At 56.8% G+C, this 18,992-nt stretch overlaps 3 protein-coding genes across 16 annotated transcripts in view; 1 reads left to right on the top strand and 2 right to left on the bottom strand.

Annotated features, from left to right (window-relative positions):
• NOL3 (nucleolar protein 3) overlaps positions 1–3,456 on the top strand; it is a 3,736-nt gene extending 280 nt beyond the window's left edge. Inside the window, exons 1-4 of one of the 5 annotated variants that reach the window (XM_040253408.1) lie at positions 42–387; positions 2,462–2,764; positions 2,915–3,214; positions 3,310–3,456. In XM_040253408.1, the coding sequence (XP_040109342.1) occupies positions 2,470–2,764; positions 2,915–3,214; positions 3,310–3,317 (603 nt within the window). In that variant the 5' untranslated portion in view covers positions 42–387; positions 2,462–2,469 and the 3' untranslated portion in view covers positions 3,318–3,456. Of the gene's footprint in view, positions 1–41; positions 388–489; positions 2,765–2,914; positions 3,215–3,309 lie in introns of those variants that run through there. The other 4 variants (XM_040253409.1, XM_040253407.1, XM_040253405.1 and 1 more) reach the window with 4 other exon arrangements.
• Positions 3,457–3,844: 388 nt separating this feature from the next.
• Positions 3,845–12,222, bottom strand: KIAA0895L (KIAA0895 like). 2 transcript variants are annotated; one of them, XM_040253397.1, is made up of 7 exons: positions 11,866–11,977; positions 8,438–9,063; positions 8,212–8,355; positions 7,796–7,928; positions 6,623–6,928; positions 6,421–6,518; positions 3,845–5,130 (listed from the first exon to the last, which is right to left on the bottom strand). In XM_040253397.1, the coding sequence occupies exons 2-7, from the start codon at positions 9,005–9,007 to the stop codon at positions 4,966–4,968; spliced, it is 1,416 nt and encodes a 471-aa protein (XP_040109331.1). In that variant the 5' UTR covers positions 9,008–9,063; positions 11,866–11,977; the 3' UTR covers positions 3,845–4,965. The 2 variants fall into 2 exon arrangements, with proteins under 2 accessions (XP_040109331.1, XP_040109332.1); XM_040253398.1 differs by lacking the exons at positions 3,845–5,130; positions 6,421–6,518 and having other exon boundaries at positions 6,837–7,680; positions 11,866–12,222.
• Positions 12,223–12,303: 81 nt separating this feature from the next.
• On the bottom strand, positions 12,304–17,924 carry EXOC3L1 (exocyst complex component 3 like 1). Of its 9 annotated transcripts, none has more exons than XM_040253383.1 (13): positions 17,580–17,924; positions 17,377–17,433; positions 17,007–17,182; positions 16,706–16,925; positions 15,225–15,837; positions 15,029–15,146; positions 14,769–14,894; positions 14,569–14,669; positions 14,267–14,377; positions 13,394–13,523; positions 13,150–13,272; positions 12,901–13,056; positions 12,304–12,809 (listed from the first exon to the last, which is right to left on the bottom strand). In XM_040253383.1, exons 2-13 carry the CDS (start codon positions 17,420–17,422, stop codon positions 12,378–12,380), a joined length of 2,352 nt encoding a protein of 783 aa, XP_040109317.1. In that variant the 5' UTR covers positions 17,423–17,433; positions 17,580–17,924; the 3' UTR covers positions 12,304–12,377. The 9 variants fall into 9 exon arrangements, with proteins under 9 accessions (XP_040109317.1, XP_040109319.1, XP_040109318.1 ...); XM_040253385.1 differs by having other exon boundaries at positions 17,007–17,167; XM_040253384.1 differs by having other exon boundaries at positions 17,589–17,924.
• Between the last annotated feature and the right edge of the window lie 1,068 nt (positions 17,925–18,992).

The raw sequence follows: 18,992 nt of genomic DNA, 5'->3' as shown, positions 1-18,992 counted from the left end.
CCCCTCTCCTCCCCTCTCCTCCCCTCTCCTCCCCTCTCCTCCCCTCTCCTCCCCTCTCCTCCCCTCTCCTCCCCTCTCCTCCCTTCCGCAGGACTCATCTCTGGGCCTGGGTGGAGGGATGGATGTTGAGTTCGCAGGTGAGCGAAGTCTTCGGGGGTGGCCCACCGCCTTCGCTCCTTAGCGAAAGAACGCGCGCAGGGAGCGAGGTGGGGAGGGCGGCAGAGACCCCCGACCACGCGTGCTAACTGGAGCCGCCAGGTCCTCTGGGAAGAATCTGGGCTGTGACCACTGAAGGACATAACTTCGATATTCTGAGCATTAAATCTCAGAGGATCCAGACTAGCTGGGGTCTCTGCTGTCCAGACAGGACAAAAGGCAGGACTTGAGGTAACTAGAGGAGGAAGCTAACATGAAAATAATTTGGGGAGGAGGGAGAAAAAAGGAGGGGCCAAACTGATATGTCCCCTCCCTCTCTGCACCTGTACACAGTGGGTCCTGCCCTCCCTCCCTCCCTGCACTCTTGACTGGGGGGACAGATTTTGTAAACCTCAAGTAAGACGGCAGAGGATCCATGGTACACAGTCCGGTGATGTCAGCCTAGTGGGGGTGTATGATGTTCACTGGGATACAGAGGAGAAGGAAAGAATCTGCCTCTGGGACACTCGGGCATTGGGGTAAACGAGGGGACATTTGAGTCTTGAGGATGGGTCCACCACTTGGAGGGAGAAAGGGGATTCCAGGCCCCAGGGAACAGTGTCTACAAAGTCTGGAAAGTGCCGGTACTGAATGGTTGAGGGAAGTGGGGAAAGCCTGCTGTCTAGGGGCTGGGAAGTGAACAGAGAGTCCGGATTCTCTCTGGTGGTCCCACGAGGGTTGAGGGCCAGGTAGTCATGGTTGGCATTCTGCTTGGCCAGACCCCTCGTAGTTCAGGCTGGAGCTAGCCACTTGGTCTGTCTGAGCCTGTCTCCTCCTCTGTAAAATGGGCACAATAATCCTACCCTAGAGAGTTGTCAAAGTCACTGTTCTGTAGGGTAATGGGACAGGAGTGAGAGATGCTGGGAGAGACTGTTACAGGAGATGAGGGGTGGAGGGAGATACCGATTCTCACTGAGATGTCACTGGAGGAGCAGCATTTGTCACAGATGGGACATGAAGGGAAAGGGAAGGGCAGAGGGTCTCTGCTCATAGCCTGAGGGAAGGGCTGACACCTCAGTATGGCTAGGAGGGGTGCAATGACCAGGGAGGCATAGCATGACACCGGGCAGTGAGAGAGATGGGGGTTAAGACCAAATCCTCTCTCCCAGACCTAGAGCCAGGTAAGGAGGTAAAGGAGGAACCCCAAAGAGAGGATGAAACCCTTGGACAAAGCCAAGGCCAAGGGAGATGGACTGAGAACGGGAGTGGCCCAGGGCCTGACCTAATTGCCCCTTAATGCCAGGGACCTTGCTGCCTGGGTCAGGCGACCCAAGAGGAGATGGGCCATTGTCCTTGGCTGTTGATAAGTGAACAAAGCAGATTAATTTCTGCCCAAGGCCTGCTGTTGGGGTGGTGACAGCCTCTCAAAATGGGAGGATCCACCGAGGAAAACAGTGAAAGTTTGACAATTGCTGGTAGCTTTTATGAGTTGGGTCCTGGATACTTCAAGATGATGGCTGTGAATCATTCTCAGGGCAGCAGGGAGACAGTTTGGTCTCAGGTGATGTCAGAAGATCTTGGTCAGAGCTAAGACTCAAGAGGACTCAGGTATCTCTACTCAGGTATTAGGGAACCAGGAGAGGCTAGGAAACCACATTGGGGTTCCAACACGTGGTGGTATTGGTGAGGGGGTGCAGAGGCAGGGGCCTGTCCTGGAAGGATGGACCTCAGGGTCAGGATAAGGGTCTGGACTTCCTCCGGTAGGTGAGAGGAGCGGGAAGACTCTCAGCACTTTGGGATCTGGGAGGGGTGATATGGAGCTTTGCAGGGTCTAGGCTGGAAGTGAAAGACTAGACTCAGTGGTGAAGTTGACAGAAGTATTCGGCAGATAGACTGGAAAGGAACTTGATTACAAGCTGGGTGTGGGTTATCAGGACCAGCTGTAAGTTGGGGAAGCAGGTTGGGAAAGAGAAGTTAGGTTGGATAAACTAGGTCTGAATCTCTGGTGGTATCTACAGGTGGCAGGGGCTCAGGAGGAAGGACCTGCTTGGGGAGAGCAGTCAGAGTAGATGAGGGTCCTGGGATAGCTAGGGGAGGAGAGGAGTGCCACAGTTAACATTTAGGGGCCGAAGGTGAAGCCAGAGGGAGAAATAAGACAGAAAAGGTCACGGAGGCAGGATCGGTGCTGTGCTGCGGGCCTGACAGAACGCAGAGATCCAGGTGAACTTAGACCCCAGCCACGGATGTTCACTGGGCCCCCGGGAGAGAGGTCAAAAGCAGGGGAGCTCCGGCCCCCACTACCTCTCGGCCCCCACCTCCCATGCAGCCCCTACCATGGGCAACACCCAGGAGAGGCCATCAGAGACGATCGACCGCGAGCGGAAACGCCTGGTAGAGACGCTGCAGGCGGACTCGGGGCTGCTGCTGGATGCGCTGCTGGCACGGGGTGTGCTCACCGGGCCCGAGTACGAGGCGCTAGACGCGCTGCCTGACGCCGAACGCAGGGTGCGCCGCCTGTTGCTGCTGGTGCAGAGCAAGGGCGAGGCTGCCTGCCAGGAGCTGCTGAGCTGCGCCCAGCGAACTGTGCGGGCGCCCGACCCCGCCTGGGACTGGCAGCACGTGGGGACTGGTGAGAGCGCGCGGGGGAGGCGGAGCCTAGGTCAGAGGAGGGGGCGTGGCACGAGAGCATCGATCTGTGGTCTTCCCCAAAGACTCGCACGTGTGCAGAGGAAACCACCGAGGATAAACTGAGCCTGAGACACTCCCACCTCCGCCGTAGGCTACCGGGAACGAAGCTATGACCCTCCATGCCCAGGCCACTGGACTCCCGGGGCTGCTGACTCAGGGACCACGTGCCCCTGGCTGCCCAGAGCTCCAGAATCCGACGAGGCCCGGGGTCCTGAGGACTCCGAGGCAGCACAATCCGGAACCCTCGAGGAAGCTGAGCCAGAGCTGGAAGCCGAGACCTCTGAAGGGGCTGAACCGGAGTTGGACCCCCAAATGGATCCGGAACCGGAGCCAGAGGCAGAGCCAGAGCCGGAGCCAGAGCCTGACTTCAATGCTGGAGACGAGTCTGAAGGTGTGAGGATGCCCAAACCTGGCGGGAGGGCGTGGCCTGGGAGGCAGAGGAGGCGGGGCTCTACCTGAATGACCACGCCCCTCTATTATTTCTAGATTCCTGAAAGCCATAGCACCCACAGGCCGCTCTTTGTCCTAGCAGCATGGGATCTGGGATCCTGCCAAGGTGGGGTCAGATGCCACCAAGGTTCCATCTGGCCCATTACCACTGAAAGTGAATAAATTCTGGAGGGTCAGCCTGGACTCTGATTGTGGCTCTTTGCCTAGGAACGAGAGTGTGGATGTGTGCCTCTAAGTCCCAAAGTCTTTGGGCAGCCCTGTCCCCATGGCACAGTTCTCAACCCATTTCTGTCCTCAACAGTACAAGCTGTACCCCTGGAGACCCCAGACCCAGGTCCCCAGTGGGACAAGGGCCAGATCCTTGGGCCCTGCTCCATGGCCCTTTTATCCTCATGAACCATTTGGGGACATGTGTCATCACCAGCCCCACCCAAGAAAGCCCCTAGCACTGACACAAAGGGCCAGGAAAGGAGTACTTATCTCCACTTAGAGAAAGCTAGACTCACAGCCTTGGGAAGGGAGATTAAGAGAGAGAGGAAGTGATCATGAGTAGATGAAGCCGACACACTTCATTATAATTGTTTTAATTGGCTTCTCTCAGAACTGGGAGCTCAGTGAGGATTCTGACCAGTTAACTGGTACACAGAAGGCGCTCTATACATATTCAATGACTAAAGGAATAAGGACTTTCCAGCTGTGTTTCCAAGTTTTTGAATGGAAAAACTAAGGCCAAGGGTGGGAGCAGGGCTGGGTCAACCTCACACAGCTGAGTCTGAGGTGAAACTAGAAGCAGCAATCATCTTGGCACCTCTCCTGGTTGAGGAGAGGCTCAGAACTTGGAACCACTGGGGGCCTGCCCCTCAGGCTTGATTGTGGATGCTGCCAGCCTATGCCAACCTCTGCCAGAGACCAGCTGCGAGGGTGTGGGCAAAGACAGGGACAGCAGAGGCCAGTGCAGGGGTTGAGGGCAAGGCCAGGGGAGCTCTCGGCTTAACTCACAGGCCTGTGTATATGTGAGGGAGGGCGGGGGTGTGTATGGGTGGGGCTAGGAACAGTCAGTGCCTTTCAGAGGAGGCCTGTTCCCTCCATCGAACTTTCAGAAGCCCACGACACACAGCACATAAATAGGGAATACACACAATGACAATGGGAGAGGCAAAATGCTGGAAAGCACACCCCAGCCCAGCTGGGTCTCTACTACCAGGATCCCTGCTCCTCAAGTCTGTGTGAAAGCCAGGACAGCAGGCTCAGGCAGTCACCCCAGAGGAAGGGAGATCCCCACCAGGACCCAGTGAGAGGTAGACAGCGTGAAAGCTGAAGGAGCACCAAGGGGCCAGGTGGGGGATGAAAAGACTGGAGTACGCAGACACCCAAAGCCATCTCATGCAAGAACAAGTTTCTACTCCCACCCCGCCCCCCCCTCAATGCCCATCCATGCTCAGCTTCCCTCCCACCCTCAGGCTCTTCCTTGGCTCAACAGACAGCTGGAGACAGGAGGGCAGACGTAGTTTGCCTGACATGCTGCTGTTGGCCCTTGGGGTCCAGGGAGGCTAGCACAAATTCTCTACTGTTGCCGTTCCTCCCTCCTGAAATGCTTCTGCCCTCCCCAGACCCCAAGAAACACCCAGGCTGTGGAAGCACAGAGCAGCCAGCTTCATGTTCTGGGGGCCGATCCGGAGCCCTCAACCAGTATCAGTCAGGCAGCAGGCGGCCCAGCTCTGCCTCATCCAGCCGGTTGGTGGTCATGATGTGTTCCAGCTGCTGCCGGTAGCGCGCTAAGTCCTGCATGAAGTGGGGCACCCGGGTGTTGTCCAGCACCCCGTGGGGCCGGAGGTGATCCACATCCTCATAGGAAACCTGCGGGGAGAAAGCTGGGCCTCAGTGCAGGGTCCCCTGGTTTTCAGGCAGCTGGTCCCAGCTCTCTTCCAATAGCCCATAGCTCTTTGCTCCCAGAACCCCTCCCACTCCTCTTCTGATTCATTCCCAATGTTCTGTACCCTGTGGCTCCATCCTGGATGTTTGCTCTTTTTCTCAAAACCTTCTTCTAACATCTATGTGCTACAACCCCACTCCTGTATCCAGTCCAGCTTCCCCCCTTCATCTCCAAATGTGGGTATCCAACTGCCTTCCAAACACCTTTCCCTAGATACCAGGCACCTTGCCTCATAGCCAGCCTTCCTGGGTGCCAGCTTATGCAGCCCGACCCTTCTCACAGTCCCTAGGTCAGATTCCAGGGTGGGGACTTAGAATATGTCACCCTCCCACTCAGAGTGGCCACTGAGTTGAAAAGATTCCACTCTCTGAAGGTCTCTCCAGCTTGCCCCTTCTTCTCCAACTGCATGGCCACTGCGGGGTTATGCCAGACCACCATCAATGCTGCAGAAGAGATGAGAAAGGCCTCCTCCTCTTCCCCTTGCTGCTGCTGCTGCTGCTGCTAAGTCGCTTCAGTCGTGTCCAACTCTGTGCGACCTCATAGACAGCAGCCCACCAGGCTCCTCCGTCCCTGGGATTCTCCAGGCAAGAACACTGGAGTGGGTTGCCATTTCCTTCTCCAATGCATGAAAGTGAAAAGTGAAAGTGAAGTCGCTCAGTCGTGTCCGACTAGTAGTGACCCCATGGACTGCAGCCTACCAGGCTCCTCTGCCCATGGGGTTTTCCAGGCAAGAGTACTGGAATGGGTTGCCATTGCCTTCTCCGCTTCCCCTTGCACTCCCTTCCATAGGCCTCTCCTCCCATATGACACACAACCTTCTAAAGCCAACATCTGTGCCTCCCTTCGCTTGAAGTTCCTTGGATTCCCCACTGCTTTGGATGAAGTTCAACTTCCTCAGTTTGGCACAAATACCCAGTGCCAAGGGCTTGATCCCTGGCTGTTTCTCCAGCTTGCTTCTGCAGGCCTTCCTGACTGCTCTCCTGGCCTGGAATGCTCACTTCCTTAGCAGTGTCTACACACACACCTGTGGGCTAGAAAAAGCACCTATACTGGCTGCCAGACTGTCACCTCATCACCTGTGCTCACTCCACCCACGCTCCCCGCATGAGAGGCCTGGCACCCAGTCCTCAGTGGAGTTCCAACCAGAGGCTCAGGGAATACAGCAGTGAGGGGGAGAGCTGGCTGGGACCTCTGAAGGCCCTGTGGCCCCTCACCTTGCCCAGCGAGGTCAGCAGCGGGAAGTCGATGGTCTGGCGATGCCGCAGAATGCGCAGGATGCCATCCAGGTATACCTGGTCCTTGCTGAAGCAGCCTGTGGGCAAGAAGGACTGTGAGCCCTAGGTCCAAAGCCCCACCCTCACCTTCCCGCCCCAGATCAAGGCATTCCCCCGCCAACCCCCCAGGACTGGTGCCCACCGGGCAGAGAGGTGTCAGTCTGGCCGCGCTTGGCACGCACGCAGTACTCCCAGCGCACATCAGCATTCTGCACGTAGCGCGCCAGGTCCTGGAAGAGCTGGCGAAAGGACATGTGGGCGGCACGATGTATTGTATAGTAGAGCAGTGCCGCGCGCCACAGGAAGGGCTGTTTTCGGAACAGCACGCTGTGCAGGCTGGCCAGGCCCTCCTCTGTGGGGTTTGCTGGCCGCAGCCCGTACTGTTGCCGGCCCTCGGCGCTGTGCCACGGCTGTCGTGCATTGTTCACGCCCCGAATGTAGTGGGTACCTGTGGGGAGGGCAAAGAAGAGGCTGGACTGAGCATCCAGGGGGTCTTCCTGCCTGGCCCTATCCGGGCCCTGCTCTGCCTGGCTGGACCTCTAGCCGGTGACTCACATAGCTTTATGTCCCTAAAATCAGGCTCTCACACAAGCCTCTCCACCCCACACCCATACTCACCCAACCTAAGGCATCATCAAGACCATCTTCAGGTAAACTCACACCCAAGGATCCAGAGGCTCACACACATGAATCCTCCCCCACCCATCCAGGACTACACACACACAATTCTCCCAAACTAACACTGCTCCACCACCCCACCTCCCACAGCCCCCTAGAGAGGCCAGTCCCCATACCCTTGCATGCCCATCTCATGCTGACATATTCAGCAAAAACCCTTTTGCCCAGAGCAACACAATTCTTGATGAGGAGTGACAGACATGAAAGAATAGTAATTCATGTCCTATGCCTGCCCTTCCAGCCCGGCCAGTCCCCTCCTAAATCCATCTGTGTCTTCAGCCAGTTCCCTTCCCAGAATCTGAACTTGCATCCACCGTGGAATGCCTGTACTGTTGGCTAGACTAGTGGGGCCCTTAGGGTTCTCCCTCTGGCCTGTTTGGGCCTCAGCAGTCTTGCCCCACGGACAAGGGAAATCAGAGAGGAAGCTGAGGGAGGAAAAGATACCCAAAAGAAACAGGAAATGAGGGTGAGCCCAAAGAGTGGGCTGGCATACCTCTGTGAGCCAGAGGGAGGAGGTGGCTGCTGGTGAAGGGAAGGGGAAAAATGAGAGGGGGTGGAATTACTGGGGCCCCTCACTGCCCCGCCCCCATGTCCCAGCCCCCTCTCATCCCAGCCCACCCACCTACCACACACTGACCTATCTCATGCCGCAGCATGCCCTCCAACCAGTACTGGCGGGCTCCAGTCAGGTTGATGGCCAATGTTGGTCGGCTGTTCTCCACCATCATCACTGCCTGGGACAGCAGGTCCTCACTCAGCTGCACCACTACCTGTGGGTGGCAGAGACGCACGTCATGGCCACCAACCCTGGGGGCCAGTGGGGAGGTGGACCTGCTGATGCCAGAGGGGAGCCAGGCCCGACACTTGGCCACAATACCCACCCTGCCCCACCTCTGCTTGGAGCCAGCTCCCACCTGACTGGGGCAGGGACGGGAGCAGGGCTGGCCTGAGGTCACTAGCTCCACCAGAACAGAGCTGGGCCTGGCACTGCCCAGTCTGGCAGTGTGGTTGGAAGTGGGTGAAAAAGGGGTATCACTGACAGCGTGAGCTCACCTCCCCGACACAGCCCTCCTTCTGCATGTATCTGCGCACAATGGACCAGATCTGGCACTTGGTCAGCAGCTGGCCCCCCGTTGCAGCCTCAAAGTGTTCATAGGTCCCAAACTTCTCCAGGACAGCCTCGATGATGCCAACTGCCTGCACAGAGGGCCGCAGCAGCAGGTCAGGCTGGACCGCTGAGGTGGTCCAGGCTGGGGTGAGGCGGGCAGTTGGCACTGACCTGATGAATGAACTGTCCAGAGGCCTCACAGTATTTCTCCAGCACAGCCGTGGGCATGGGTTCCTGGTACTCAAACTGTGGGTTGTAGGTATAATGGGACTGGAAGAACTTGTCCCGCTCGCGGTCCATATTGGTTGGCCGCAGAGCCACCAACATGCAGGGGCTCTTGCTGGCACTGTGGCCTGCCTCCTTTCGAGCCTTAGCGATATGAGGCAGGGAGGCCGCAGGCCGCAGGGTGCCCCTACCTGGGTCCCGTCCCCGTCCAGGCGGGGCCCGACTCTGGGTGCTGCCCCCCCGCCGGCCAGTACTGTTCACGGTGTAGGTGCTCTCGCTGCGCCGCATGTGTCCACGGCGGCCCAAGTGCAGCTCTGAGAAGGGCTGCCTCTCCGCCCGGGGCCGCAGGGCTGAGGGGACAGACAGAGCCAGGGGCAGGGCCAGGGACTGAGGCCAGGGGAACAGCGCTGTGCCATTTCGGTCTGAGGGCCCCGGCCTATGGGCCAAGGAGGAGGGGCTGGCTGGCGGGCTAGGGAGTGCCTGCTCATACACCTGAGCACCTGAGTCCAGCACCATTCTGTCCTGGAGGGCACATCCAGCCGGGTCACTCCAGCTCCCCACACCGTCGACTTCTGGAGACACAGGAAGGATGTGGAGGCCAGCAATGAGTGGGTATGGCCTCAGGGCCAGCAGGCCCTGTGCCCCCTCACCTCCACCCTAGTTAGTCCATTCCCCGGACTGGGGGAAAGCAGGAGGAAATCTCATACATCCATGTAGATGGTGGTTCCTCAAATCCCCTTAGCCCATGAGCTTCTGAGAGTAAGGCCTAAGCTCCCAACTCGTCATTCTAATCCCTGTGCTCAGAGCCCACCCAGACTGGGAATTTGGTACAGTGTAGCCTCAGCTGCCAGGATGAAAGGTGAGGGGGTCTCACTACCTTCTATCTGCCTTCTACCTCTGGCATTTTCTCAGTCTCACTCCGCCCCTCCCACCCAGCTCCATCCACTTCCTCCAGCCCATTGAGCCTACCTGCCCCGTGCTTATGCTAGTCCCTCCACCTGGAATGCTCTCTTCCCTCTGGGCCATCTGTTCAAATCTAAATTAGAACCAGCTTTTTGTAAGAAGAGGGAAAGTTCAGCCAATCTAAGCCAATCTCTGGGTGTCTCCTATCAGAGCCATCTTCCTAGTGGTCATCCAAGGCCAGTGTCAGGACGGTTACCCCAACTCTGTACCAGGGCTCAGTCTAACCCAGTCTCTCCCCAGAGACTGACCAAAGGCTCCATCCTCCGAACTCTCCTGTCTGCTCAGGGACATAATTCCAGCATCTTTCCTTTTTCCTACATCTCCTACATCATCAGTCTCTTCCATTCTGCTGGATTCTTCCCGTCAGTATAAACACATGCTGTTATTTCTCCACCTTAAAAAACAAAATCCTCACTTGACCCCATAGCTTCACTGCATCTCCCTCCAGCTGCTTCTCAGGGTAATACACTCCAAGTCATCTATACTCAGTCTTCATCTAGTTCCTTCTTTCCTGTTCTGTCTTAAATTTCACTTCAAGTAGGGGCTTCTGGCCCCTGCTTTCTATCAAACTGACCAGACCAAGGTCACCAATGATCTTCATGTTGATCAGTAGAACTTCACAAAGTTAATGACTTCATCTCAGCTTGGCCACATCTTCCACTTGGTTCTCAAATACACTGGGACATAGTTCTCCCATCTCACTAGCTGCTTGTTCTTGTCTTCCTTGCTGGTCATCCCTATCTTTCTGACCTCTTAACACCATATTGTGGAGACACTGCTTTGGGAAAGATCCCACTGTTCTCCTAACTTGCTACAGTAAATCCTTCCTTACCCCCCCCCTCCCCTGAAAAAAAAAAAAAAAACTCTAATGTCCAGAACTTGAAAACTTCTCTTCTCCATTTATGCTCTCTCCCTGGGTGATCTCATCCACTCTCACGGTTTTAAATATGTCAGCCCAAACTTCTTTCATAAACTTCAGACTAGTGTTCTGTGTGTGTAAGTTGCTCAGCCGTATTCAACTCTTTGCAACCCTATGAACTGTAACCCACCAGGCTCCTATGTCCATGGAATTCTCCAGGCAAGAATACTGGATACGGAGTGGGTTGTCATTCCCTTCACCAGGGATTTTCCCAACCCAGGTATCCTGCATTGCAGGCAGATTCTTTACCATCTGAGACACAGGGAAGCCCCTCAAACTGTGTTGTCAGTTCTCAATTCAACATGTTTACTTGAATGTATAACAGGCATCTCAAACTGAAAATGTCCCTGTCTGGAACGCTTTCCCCTCATATAACAGCAGGGGTCACTCTCACTTTCCTCAGATTTCTGTACAAATATCTTGTTAGAAAAGCCTTCCCAACACACCCTCTATAAGACAGTAAACCTCCTCTAAACCCTCTCCACCAGAACCTCGCCTTCCCTACAATCTTGTCCTCCAATGCAGTCATCACCATCTGAAGTACAGTATATGTGACTATGATCTGTTTTCTCCTTCTAAGTGTTCACAGCTGTGTCCCCAGAACAGTTGTTCAGTAAAGGAATGAAACCGAGAGCCCTTGTACTTCTCAGAACTGGAATCATTCCTTCCCTGCACTTGGCTTCCCCAGCTAGTTCTGATCCCCTCCCCCTCCTCCCAGCATTCTGCCTAGTGACAAGCTGCTGGATGATTTCGGGACTCAGGCTTCCTTTCCCTCAACTAACCATACACTTTTCTGGATTCCTCACTGCTCTCCAGGCCTCTTACTTGTACCAATCCTCTTTATCTCCCCTTCTTTCATTTGACCTACCTCTTTGGAATTACCAGGATATGCCTGTTTCTTTCATGTCTCAGGTCCTTTTGCCAAGAATGCCCTCCCAATGTCTCCTTCTAACAAACTCCTAACCATTCTTCAGGACACGGTTTAGGCCTCACCTCCTCTGGGAAGCCTTCCCAGCGTCTTAGAGGCTCCCAGTGCCCAAGCGGCTTCTTTACCACCCTAGGCTGTTATTGTTGGAGCCCAGGTCCGTGTCCCCCCACATCATCCCCTGAACTCCCTGAGGGCAGGGATGGGTCTCATTCACCCCCATGACCAAAGTACCCAGCACTAGCTGCAGAATGAATGAAAGATGGTTGTGGGAGGAGCCCAGACTGAAGGCGGAGTCTGGTGACATATAAGAGGGTGTGGTCTGCGCCAATAAGAAACTCCGAGAGAAGATAACATTGAAGAGGAGCCAATGGGTACTAGGAAATCGAGGAGGGGCGTGACCTACAGCCAATAAGTGGCGGGGGCTGGGGCAAAGGGCGTGCCCAATGGAGGGCGGGGCCAGTGGACAATGGAGCGGGGTTCCCAGGTAGAGGAGGAGGGGTCTGGTCGAACGCCTTTTCGGCCTCGTGGGGGTGGGGGGATTACACCCGCGTGCCGCGCCCCCACCTGTTCAATCCTCTTCTCGCCGCCGCTGTTCCCGCTCCGCAACACAGGCCGCCGGCTGCCCAGCCCGCGGGAGCCGACGCTGGTGACGCACGGGCTCGGGCGCGCGCACGCTCAGACGAAGGAGCGCGGATTCGCGTCAATCTCTGCTGCCGCAAGAGCCCGAGGACGCGGCTTGGGGTGGGGCCAGGCAGAGCAGAGGGGTGGTGTCCGCCATCGGGTCACGCCCCTGGGTGGGGTGTTGTCTTAAGCCCGCCCCCTCTGCCTCAGTTGACTGACTTCTGGCGTAGGAGACGCAAGCTCTCTGCGGGTGCGCGCACACGTAAGGGTGTAGCCTGCACACTGTGGAAGCATACTTGGGAAAGCAGCCCACATACAGGTCTGGTACCGGGATAGGTGGGGCGCAGCCATATATCAGAACTGGAACTAGGATACCTTAGGTGTGTCACTGCACTTGGACCCCCTGCCCTTCGCGGGCACTTTTATTTCATCCACCCTTCGCCAACACGTACAATTCAGGCGTACGGGGACGTGACTTTATTCTGCGGGCAGTCAGGAGTCAGGCACAGGACCCTGAGGGGAAGCAGGAGGCCACCGAGGGTGCAGGTGTTGGCACGAGGCTGAAAAGTGCTCGGTGACCAGCTGGGGGCGAGGGCTGCGGGCCGGCCCGCAGAGAGCTGAGTGCGGCCAGGCGCTGCTCTCGGGACACGTCTCCGCGCAGGTCCAGGAGGGCGGAGACGTGATCCTCGCTGTGGAGTTACGGGTGTGTTAGCCCCGCCCAGCCCCTCCTGGGTCTCCTCCCTTCCCGGCCGGTCTTCGCACCTCATGTCGGGAAACTGTTGCCGCAAGCCTGCCACCTCGAGGCCAAGTAGCGTGGGGTCGCGGAGGTTCAGCAGCTCCTTCAATGCAAGCAGCACTGGCGCACACTGAACGCTCTCCTCCAGTCCCTGAGCACGCAGGGGTTGGTCTTTCTCCAATCCTCGATCCCTATCGAATCACTAAGACTCCCGCCCATCCGCTCGCCCAGCGAATTCTCACCAAACCGAGGAAAAGCTCCTGAAGCTGGGCCGCATCGTGCTGCAGGCGCTCGGCCGCCTGGGTCCTCTCGTCAGCACCGCGGCAGACTAGGCGGCCTTGCATCAGCGCACTTAGGTACTGCAGCACCACCGTACGTTCCGCCTCGACCAGCAACAGCTTTGGGGATCGCGATCAAATGGGTCCAGGATGTTTTTCCCATGGGCGCTTTGATAACCCCCGCCCCCAGCCAGCCTTTCCCCGCAGATGCACCTGGACCGCGGGATTCCGCACGTGCCGAAAGTTCTGGCAGAATAGCGCCGTCCGCTCGCACACGTCATCCAGCAGCTCTGGGCTTGAGAGCCAGCGGCGCGAGGGCAGAGCCGCGAATAGGGGCTGGGAACGGAGTTCAGAGACGTAGCTGGAGGGACGATTTAGACCCAGCATTCCCCGGCAGAGGCCCCCATGCATACGCTGTATCTCCTCCTCCCAAACCCATCTCCCCCTGAAGCCTCACCTGTAGCTCCGCCAGCAGCGCCTCCAACACCAGGCGACAGATCCTCTTCTGCAACTTGTCCAGCTCTGCCTCCACCGGAGCCAAGACTCCGGGAACCACCCATTCGGGCTGCAGGACGGATACGGAGGAGCTGGACCGACCAAAAGGACGGCTTCAGGACCAAGGCCAAGGCCCGAGAGGACCTCTGTTGTCTAGCCACTCGGGCGCCACCTAGTGGCACAAGTGTGTCGCCTGAGGGGACAAGAAGGGCTGCTCCCTGCACTTCTGAAAGTGCGGACACAGCTGAGGCTGAAGTGGTGGGCTCAGCGAATCAGAAGGCACACATGCCGCCTGGTCCTGCCTCTAATTCGCGGTATGATCTTGAGCAAGTTATGTCTTTCAGTTTGTTTCAGTAAGAGGAGAGAGTTAATCCCAGTCAGGAGGGGGTCAAAATCATCATTAACTTGTTCGTCCTCTCTTGCCCACACCCCAGAGAACATAAGACCCAAGAGGAAGGGAATATTTTTGTTATATTCACAGAGATAACGCTAGACGTTACCTGGCACAGAATAGGGCCTTGATAAATATTTGTTGAATGAATGAATAATTGACACTCTGTGCCAGGTACTGTGGTAGGTACTTTATATCTGTAATCTCACGTGAGTCTTAGAAGGTCCATTATTACCCATATACTATCGATGACAGAAGCAAAATTCAGAGAGATTAGATAACTGGCCCAAGGTCACACAGCTAGTAATTAGGAGAACTAGGATTGGAACCCCAGGGTTACGTGAGTCTAAAATCCCTAAAGGCCTAGTGTAGGCTAGATCGATACTGAATAGATGTTCAGTCAGGGGTTAGTGGAGGTGGCGTTCTGTGGGCACATCCTGGTACCTGAGTGCTAACTGGTGGTTGAGGGTGGCCAGTAGGTAGGGCACGTAATGAGGGACCATTGCTTCCCCCCCGAGATGGTCTCGGGAGAATCGGATCAGAGCATCGCTGAAGCTGCAAAGAGCAGAGGTGGCTCCAGTACCTGCTGTCACTCTGGTACAACCCCAGTCCTTAGTACTCTGGCCCCACCTCCAAGATACCCAAGGCCCTGTTTTGAAGGAGTCCTTTCCCATGGGTGTGTCTGATCACTCAGAACCCCTTAGGGCTGCCCAGGAGCAGGGCCAGGAGTTGGGAGTGGGTCAGACCTCCTCAGGAAGGTGCTCAGTTCTGATAGTGCCATGCCATGCACCCGCTGCTGCAGTGACACACTGACCATTCTGGTCACACGAATGTTCTCTTCCAGGATCTACAGGTAGGGATGGGCAGCCTTTAGCGGGGTCCTCGTCCTGCCCTCCTTCCCTTTCCCTGTGAGGGCTGCCCCCAGGTCTTGCCACTTTTCACCCACCTGCAGCACGATGGCTGGCAATGGCGAGTGGTAGAAGCCAGACAGGTCTGTGTCGGGTTCCTGCTCGCGGCCCCACTCGACTACCTCCCCATCCAGTGCCTTCTGCAGCCACTGGGCCACCTTTGCCTGGGGAAGGGGGGCAAGGAGCAGCAGGATGTAGCAGGGCGCTGACACTGCTAGAGACGGGTAGCAGTGCCTCCACAGATACAGGCCCGTGGGTGGCGGCAGAACTGCTCTGAACCTGGGCTCCAGCTACTCACCTGGACTTTGGCCACAAATGTTGCCTCCAACTGCTCAATGTTTTCCAGGGTCAGGAGGGGCTCCAGATCAGACACGTCAGCCTCAGGCCCCAACTCCAGGCTCCCCATCATTTCTGGCCTGGAGATGGGTTGCCCAGTGTTACATGGAGCCCCAGCCTTTGATGTCCCCATTCCCTACTGCCCCAGAGACACTGACCCCTGGTACACATGCAGCGCCCAGTGCAGCAAGGTGAAGGTGTCGGCTTCTTCCAACTCAGGCCCTTCCAGGAGTTGCTGCAGGCAGCGCCGCAGGCCATCATGCAGGGTGTGGGCCCACAACTGGACAACTTTGTAGTGTGGTGGGCAGCAGGGTGCTACCAGAGCCTCAGCCATGGCCAACTCAGCTGGCAGAGCCACCCGCAGAGCCTCCAGCCACTTTGCTAGTGCCCCAGGCCCAGGTTGCAGAGATGTCCCGAAGTGGACCCGCTCCAAGCCCTGCTGTAGTGCACGCAGACAGCGCTGCCGCCAGTCCCGTGGAGCCTGCTCCAGGGAGGTGGTGCGCCCAGCATCCACCTCGGCCACACGCACAGCAGCCACCAGCAAGGCTGGGTCCTCCCGGGCCAGCTGTCCTGCAGCCCCTGCGGCCGCCTCCACAGCCTGGCCCAGAGCCTCAGCCAGAGGGCCCAGCCCCTCGAAGACTGGCAACTCCAGGCCCCCAAGAGGTGCACACGTCTCCTCTTGCAGCTGCTCCAGTTCCCGAAGGCTCACATAGGCTTCCAAGAGCCTCTGGGCATCAATCAGGGTCTGTGTGTGGGCCACTGCAGCTGGCACTAATCAGAGAGAAGAGACAGCCTTGAGTCTAAACCTTTCCACCTGTGCAGTGGGTACAGCAGTGGATGTTGATGCCCTGGGGCTGGGGTGATGTGTAAAAGATTTAATAATCAGTACAGTAGAGCACTGGCCAGCCTGAAAAGACCCAGGGAAGGGCCTACATGGTGGTTAGGGTGTAAACCCTTGAGCTGATGAAACATAAGGAAGGGAGAAACTTGGGGGAGGGAGTCATGCCAGTGGCTACTTGACCACCCTGTTAGGGAAATAGTTCAGTATATAACAGCCAAGTTGGGCAGAGCCACAGGTATCAGTCTTGACTCAGACATTCCATGCTTGTACGGTGCTTAGTTGCTCAGTCATGTCTGACTCTGCGAACCCATGGACTGTAGCCCACCAGGCTCCTCTGTCCAGTGGGATTTTCCAGGCAAGAATACTGGAGTGGGTTGCCATGCCCTCCTCCAGGGGATCTTCCCAACCCAGGGATTGAACCCAGGTCTCCCTTGTTGCAGGTGGATTCTTTACTACTGAGCCATCTGGGAAGCCCAAGAGTACTGGAGTGGGTAGCCTATCCCTTTTCCAGGGGATCTTCCCAACCCAGGAACAAAACCAGGGATTCCTGCATTGTAAACGGATTCTTTACCAGCTAAACTACCAGGGAAGCCCTCCCATGCTTGGGAACCCCAGAATGAGCTAACAGGCACCCTGCTTCATACGTCATCTGGAGCCTGTATTACTCTCTGGGAGGTCCCCGATGTGTCCCTCCATGCAATTTCCCACTGGCATCCCAGCCCCTTGATCAGTGACAAGCCCCTTGGTGCTTGTCAACCGGCTGGCAGAGGGCTGAGGCCGAGGGCCAGGCACACTCACCAGCTCGCAGCCGGGGCAGCAGCTGAGACAGGGCCTGCAGTTGTTTGTGCTGTACAACCTGCTCCCGCAGGGGTTCTAGGGTCTGCGCAGCCTCAGCCATATCCTGGAGCAGCCCACGGGCCTGGCCCAGGGCCTCGCGGGCTCCCCGCACGGCCTCGAGGGCCTGGGCCAGCTGCCACACCCCGGTCTTCACACCCTCCAGGTATGACTGCACCACCGACTGTGGGAGGGAGGCAGGCAGTGAGGCCTTGCCAGGCCTTCAGCTCGCCCCCAGCACTCCTGCCTCCTGCCCGATGCCCACCTTGATGCGTGCTTCCAGAGAACAGGTCCGCTGCACCTCGCGGCTCCTGTATTGGCCCAGCCTGGCCAGCTGCTCTGGCCGGTAGAAGATGCCGGAGGCCCACTTGAGTGCTGCGCCCCGGGCCAGCTGCTCCGCCCTCTCCTGCTCCGGCCACTCCGGCCCTGGGCAGGAAGAGCCTGGGCAGCTGCGTCAATTGGGCTAGGCCTGCAGGACGTGCCTGCCGAATCTACTCCCCTTCCTACTCCTCAGCCTGTCTCCCAGGGCGGTCCACTCCTCTCCCCACCCTACAGAGCTCCAGTCAGACCCCAACCCACCATCCCCATCTTTCTTGCCACCATCCCTCCTTCGGCCCACCCAGAAGGCCTCATACCAGTGGGGAGTGCGGGCTGCGTTTTGTCCCTGGCTGCCGAGTCCATGGCTGGAGGAGCTGGAGTGGAGTGAGGGCAAAGGTCCAGGTTAGAACAGGCAAAGTGGGCACTCCTCTGAGCTACTGTGTGCATCTAGGCCCCTCTGAGAAGGAGAAGGTTCCGGATCCCTCACGAAATGAGGGTGGTGGGAGAGATGGGGAGGCACCTGAGATACCCTCGTCGACGAGGTTTCCCGGTTTTGCCCCCCAGATGGAAGTGGGGCAGGGTAGACAGGAGCCTCCGCTGGGCACCGCTCCTCTCTGAGCTGCAGACAGTATGGTATGGAGCTCACCAGGCTTGACAAGGCGTCCAGTGCTCCCTCCTCCACAAAGAGCCTTGGCCTTGAGGAGGGCCCTCTCCCCCGGCCGCCTCAGCAGAGTTGGATACTCCCCCCACTGGCTCACGAGGCCCACAACCTCAGCCTGCCACAGCAGAATTCCTCAACCCAAGGAAGCCTCTGTCCCACCTCCCTCCTCAGGAGCCCCCTCCTCCCTCCAGGTCCCGCCCTCTCCAAGGCCACATGCAGAAAGGAAGGAAGCTGAGTCTCTGGTACTTTATTCCCAACAGGAAAGAGCATCTGCACCGTGGGACAGAGTGGGGAGGGCTGGGCGCCGCTTCCTTGGGGGAAGGGGGGTGGTGGTGTCCTCCCTGTGATCAATGAGTCTGGAGCAGCCTAGGCAGGACCTCTTATGCTCAGGGCACAGACAGGAACTAGATGGCCCCAACCTGGGTGGAGAGGAAGGTGTGCTGATATGGATGCAGACAACATCACAGTGTGAAAACTGTGTTGACAGGCCCTTAGAGGCAGGTATGCCTCTGCAGAGGAGCAAGAGACCATAGGCTATTGTGAAGAGGGTGTGTGGCGGGAGATGGCAGAGAGGGGTGGAAGGGCTATGAAAGCTTGTTTGTCTTAGAGATATAAGGAGCCATGAAAGGGACTGCTGCTGCTGCTTAGCTGCTTCAGTCGTGTCTCTGTGCAACTCTATGGACTGGAGCCCATCAGGCTCCTCTCTCCATGGGGTTTTCTAGGCAAGAATACTGGAGTGGGTTGCCATGCCCTCCTCCAATAGAACTGACTACTAGGTAGTAATAATGCTGTGGACGCTGGCTACCACCCAAATCCACCCTTCAGGACAAAGACACTCATTCCCCTAGCTGCCCGAAATGTAGGCTAATGAGGTCTCAGATCTGAGTCTCTTGGTCAGTGTTAGGGTATAAGGGCCAGGTAGGCCTTGGAAGGGGTACCCCAGTTTCAGTGCTCCTAGAAGGACAGAGGCCTCCATTTTAACTTCCTCACTGTTTAATTCTCCTCTCTGCCGTGTTTGGCCTGTCTTATTTCCTTACAAGTGTGGCTTCTCAGTAAACTTCCTGCTGGCACATCTCTTTCTCAAAGACTGTTTTCCAAAGAACTTGACCTAAAATAAATTATAATAAATGACAGTGTTAAAAATAACAAAATTATACTAGCAAACACATAATCCTTCCACATGCCAGAAACTGCTCTAAGGGCTTTACATATATTTACACATGGGTAAATATGTTTGCATTGGTTGAAAAGTGGTTTTAATCCCATGGCCTC

Source organism: Oryx dammah, unplaced genomic scaffold, assembly GCF_014754425.2.
Source record: "Oryx dammah isolate SB20612 unplaced genomic scaffold, SCBI_Odam_1.1 HiC_scaffold_13, whole genome shotgun sequence".
Classification (NCBI taxonomy): domain Eukaryota; kingdom Metazoa; phylum Chordata; class Mammalia; order Artiodactyla; family Bovidae; genus Oryx; species Oryx dammah.
Note: the sequence above shows the minus strand (reverse complement) of the source record. Positions and strands in the feature narration are given on the sequence as shown.

Bases quoted from the DNA above. Each gene is read 5' to 3' on its own strand.
- EXOC3L1 (XM_040253380.1), bottom strand. From the start codon at position 17,506: ATGCACACAGTAGCTCAGAGGAGTGCCCACTTTGCCTGTTCTAACCTG. The intron at 17,183-17,376 runs GTATGAGGCCTT...GCAGCTGCCCAG, and splicing joins GCAGCCCGCACTCCCCACTG to GCTCTTCCTGCCCAGGGCCG. The intron at 14,378-14,568 runs GTCTGACCCACT...TGCTCTTTGCAG, and splicing joins CTGAGCACCTTCCTGAGGAG to CTTCAGCGATGCTCTGATCC.
- KIAA0895L (XM_040253397.1), bottom strand. From the start codon at position 9,007: ATGGTGCTGGACTCAGGTGCTCAGGTGTATGAGCAGGCACTCCCTAGC. The intron at 8,356-8,437 runs GTCAGTGCCAAC...CCCTCTGTGCAG, and splicing joins CTGGACAGTTCATTCATCAG to GCAGTTGGCATCATCGAGGC. The intron at 6,519-6,622 runs GTGGGCACCAGT...TCTTGCCCACAG, and splicing joins GACTGACACCTCTCTGCCCG to GCTGCTTCAGCAAGGACCAG.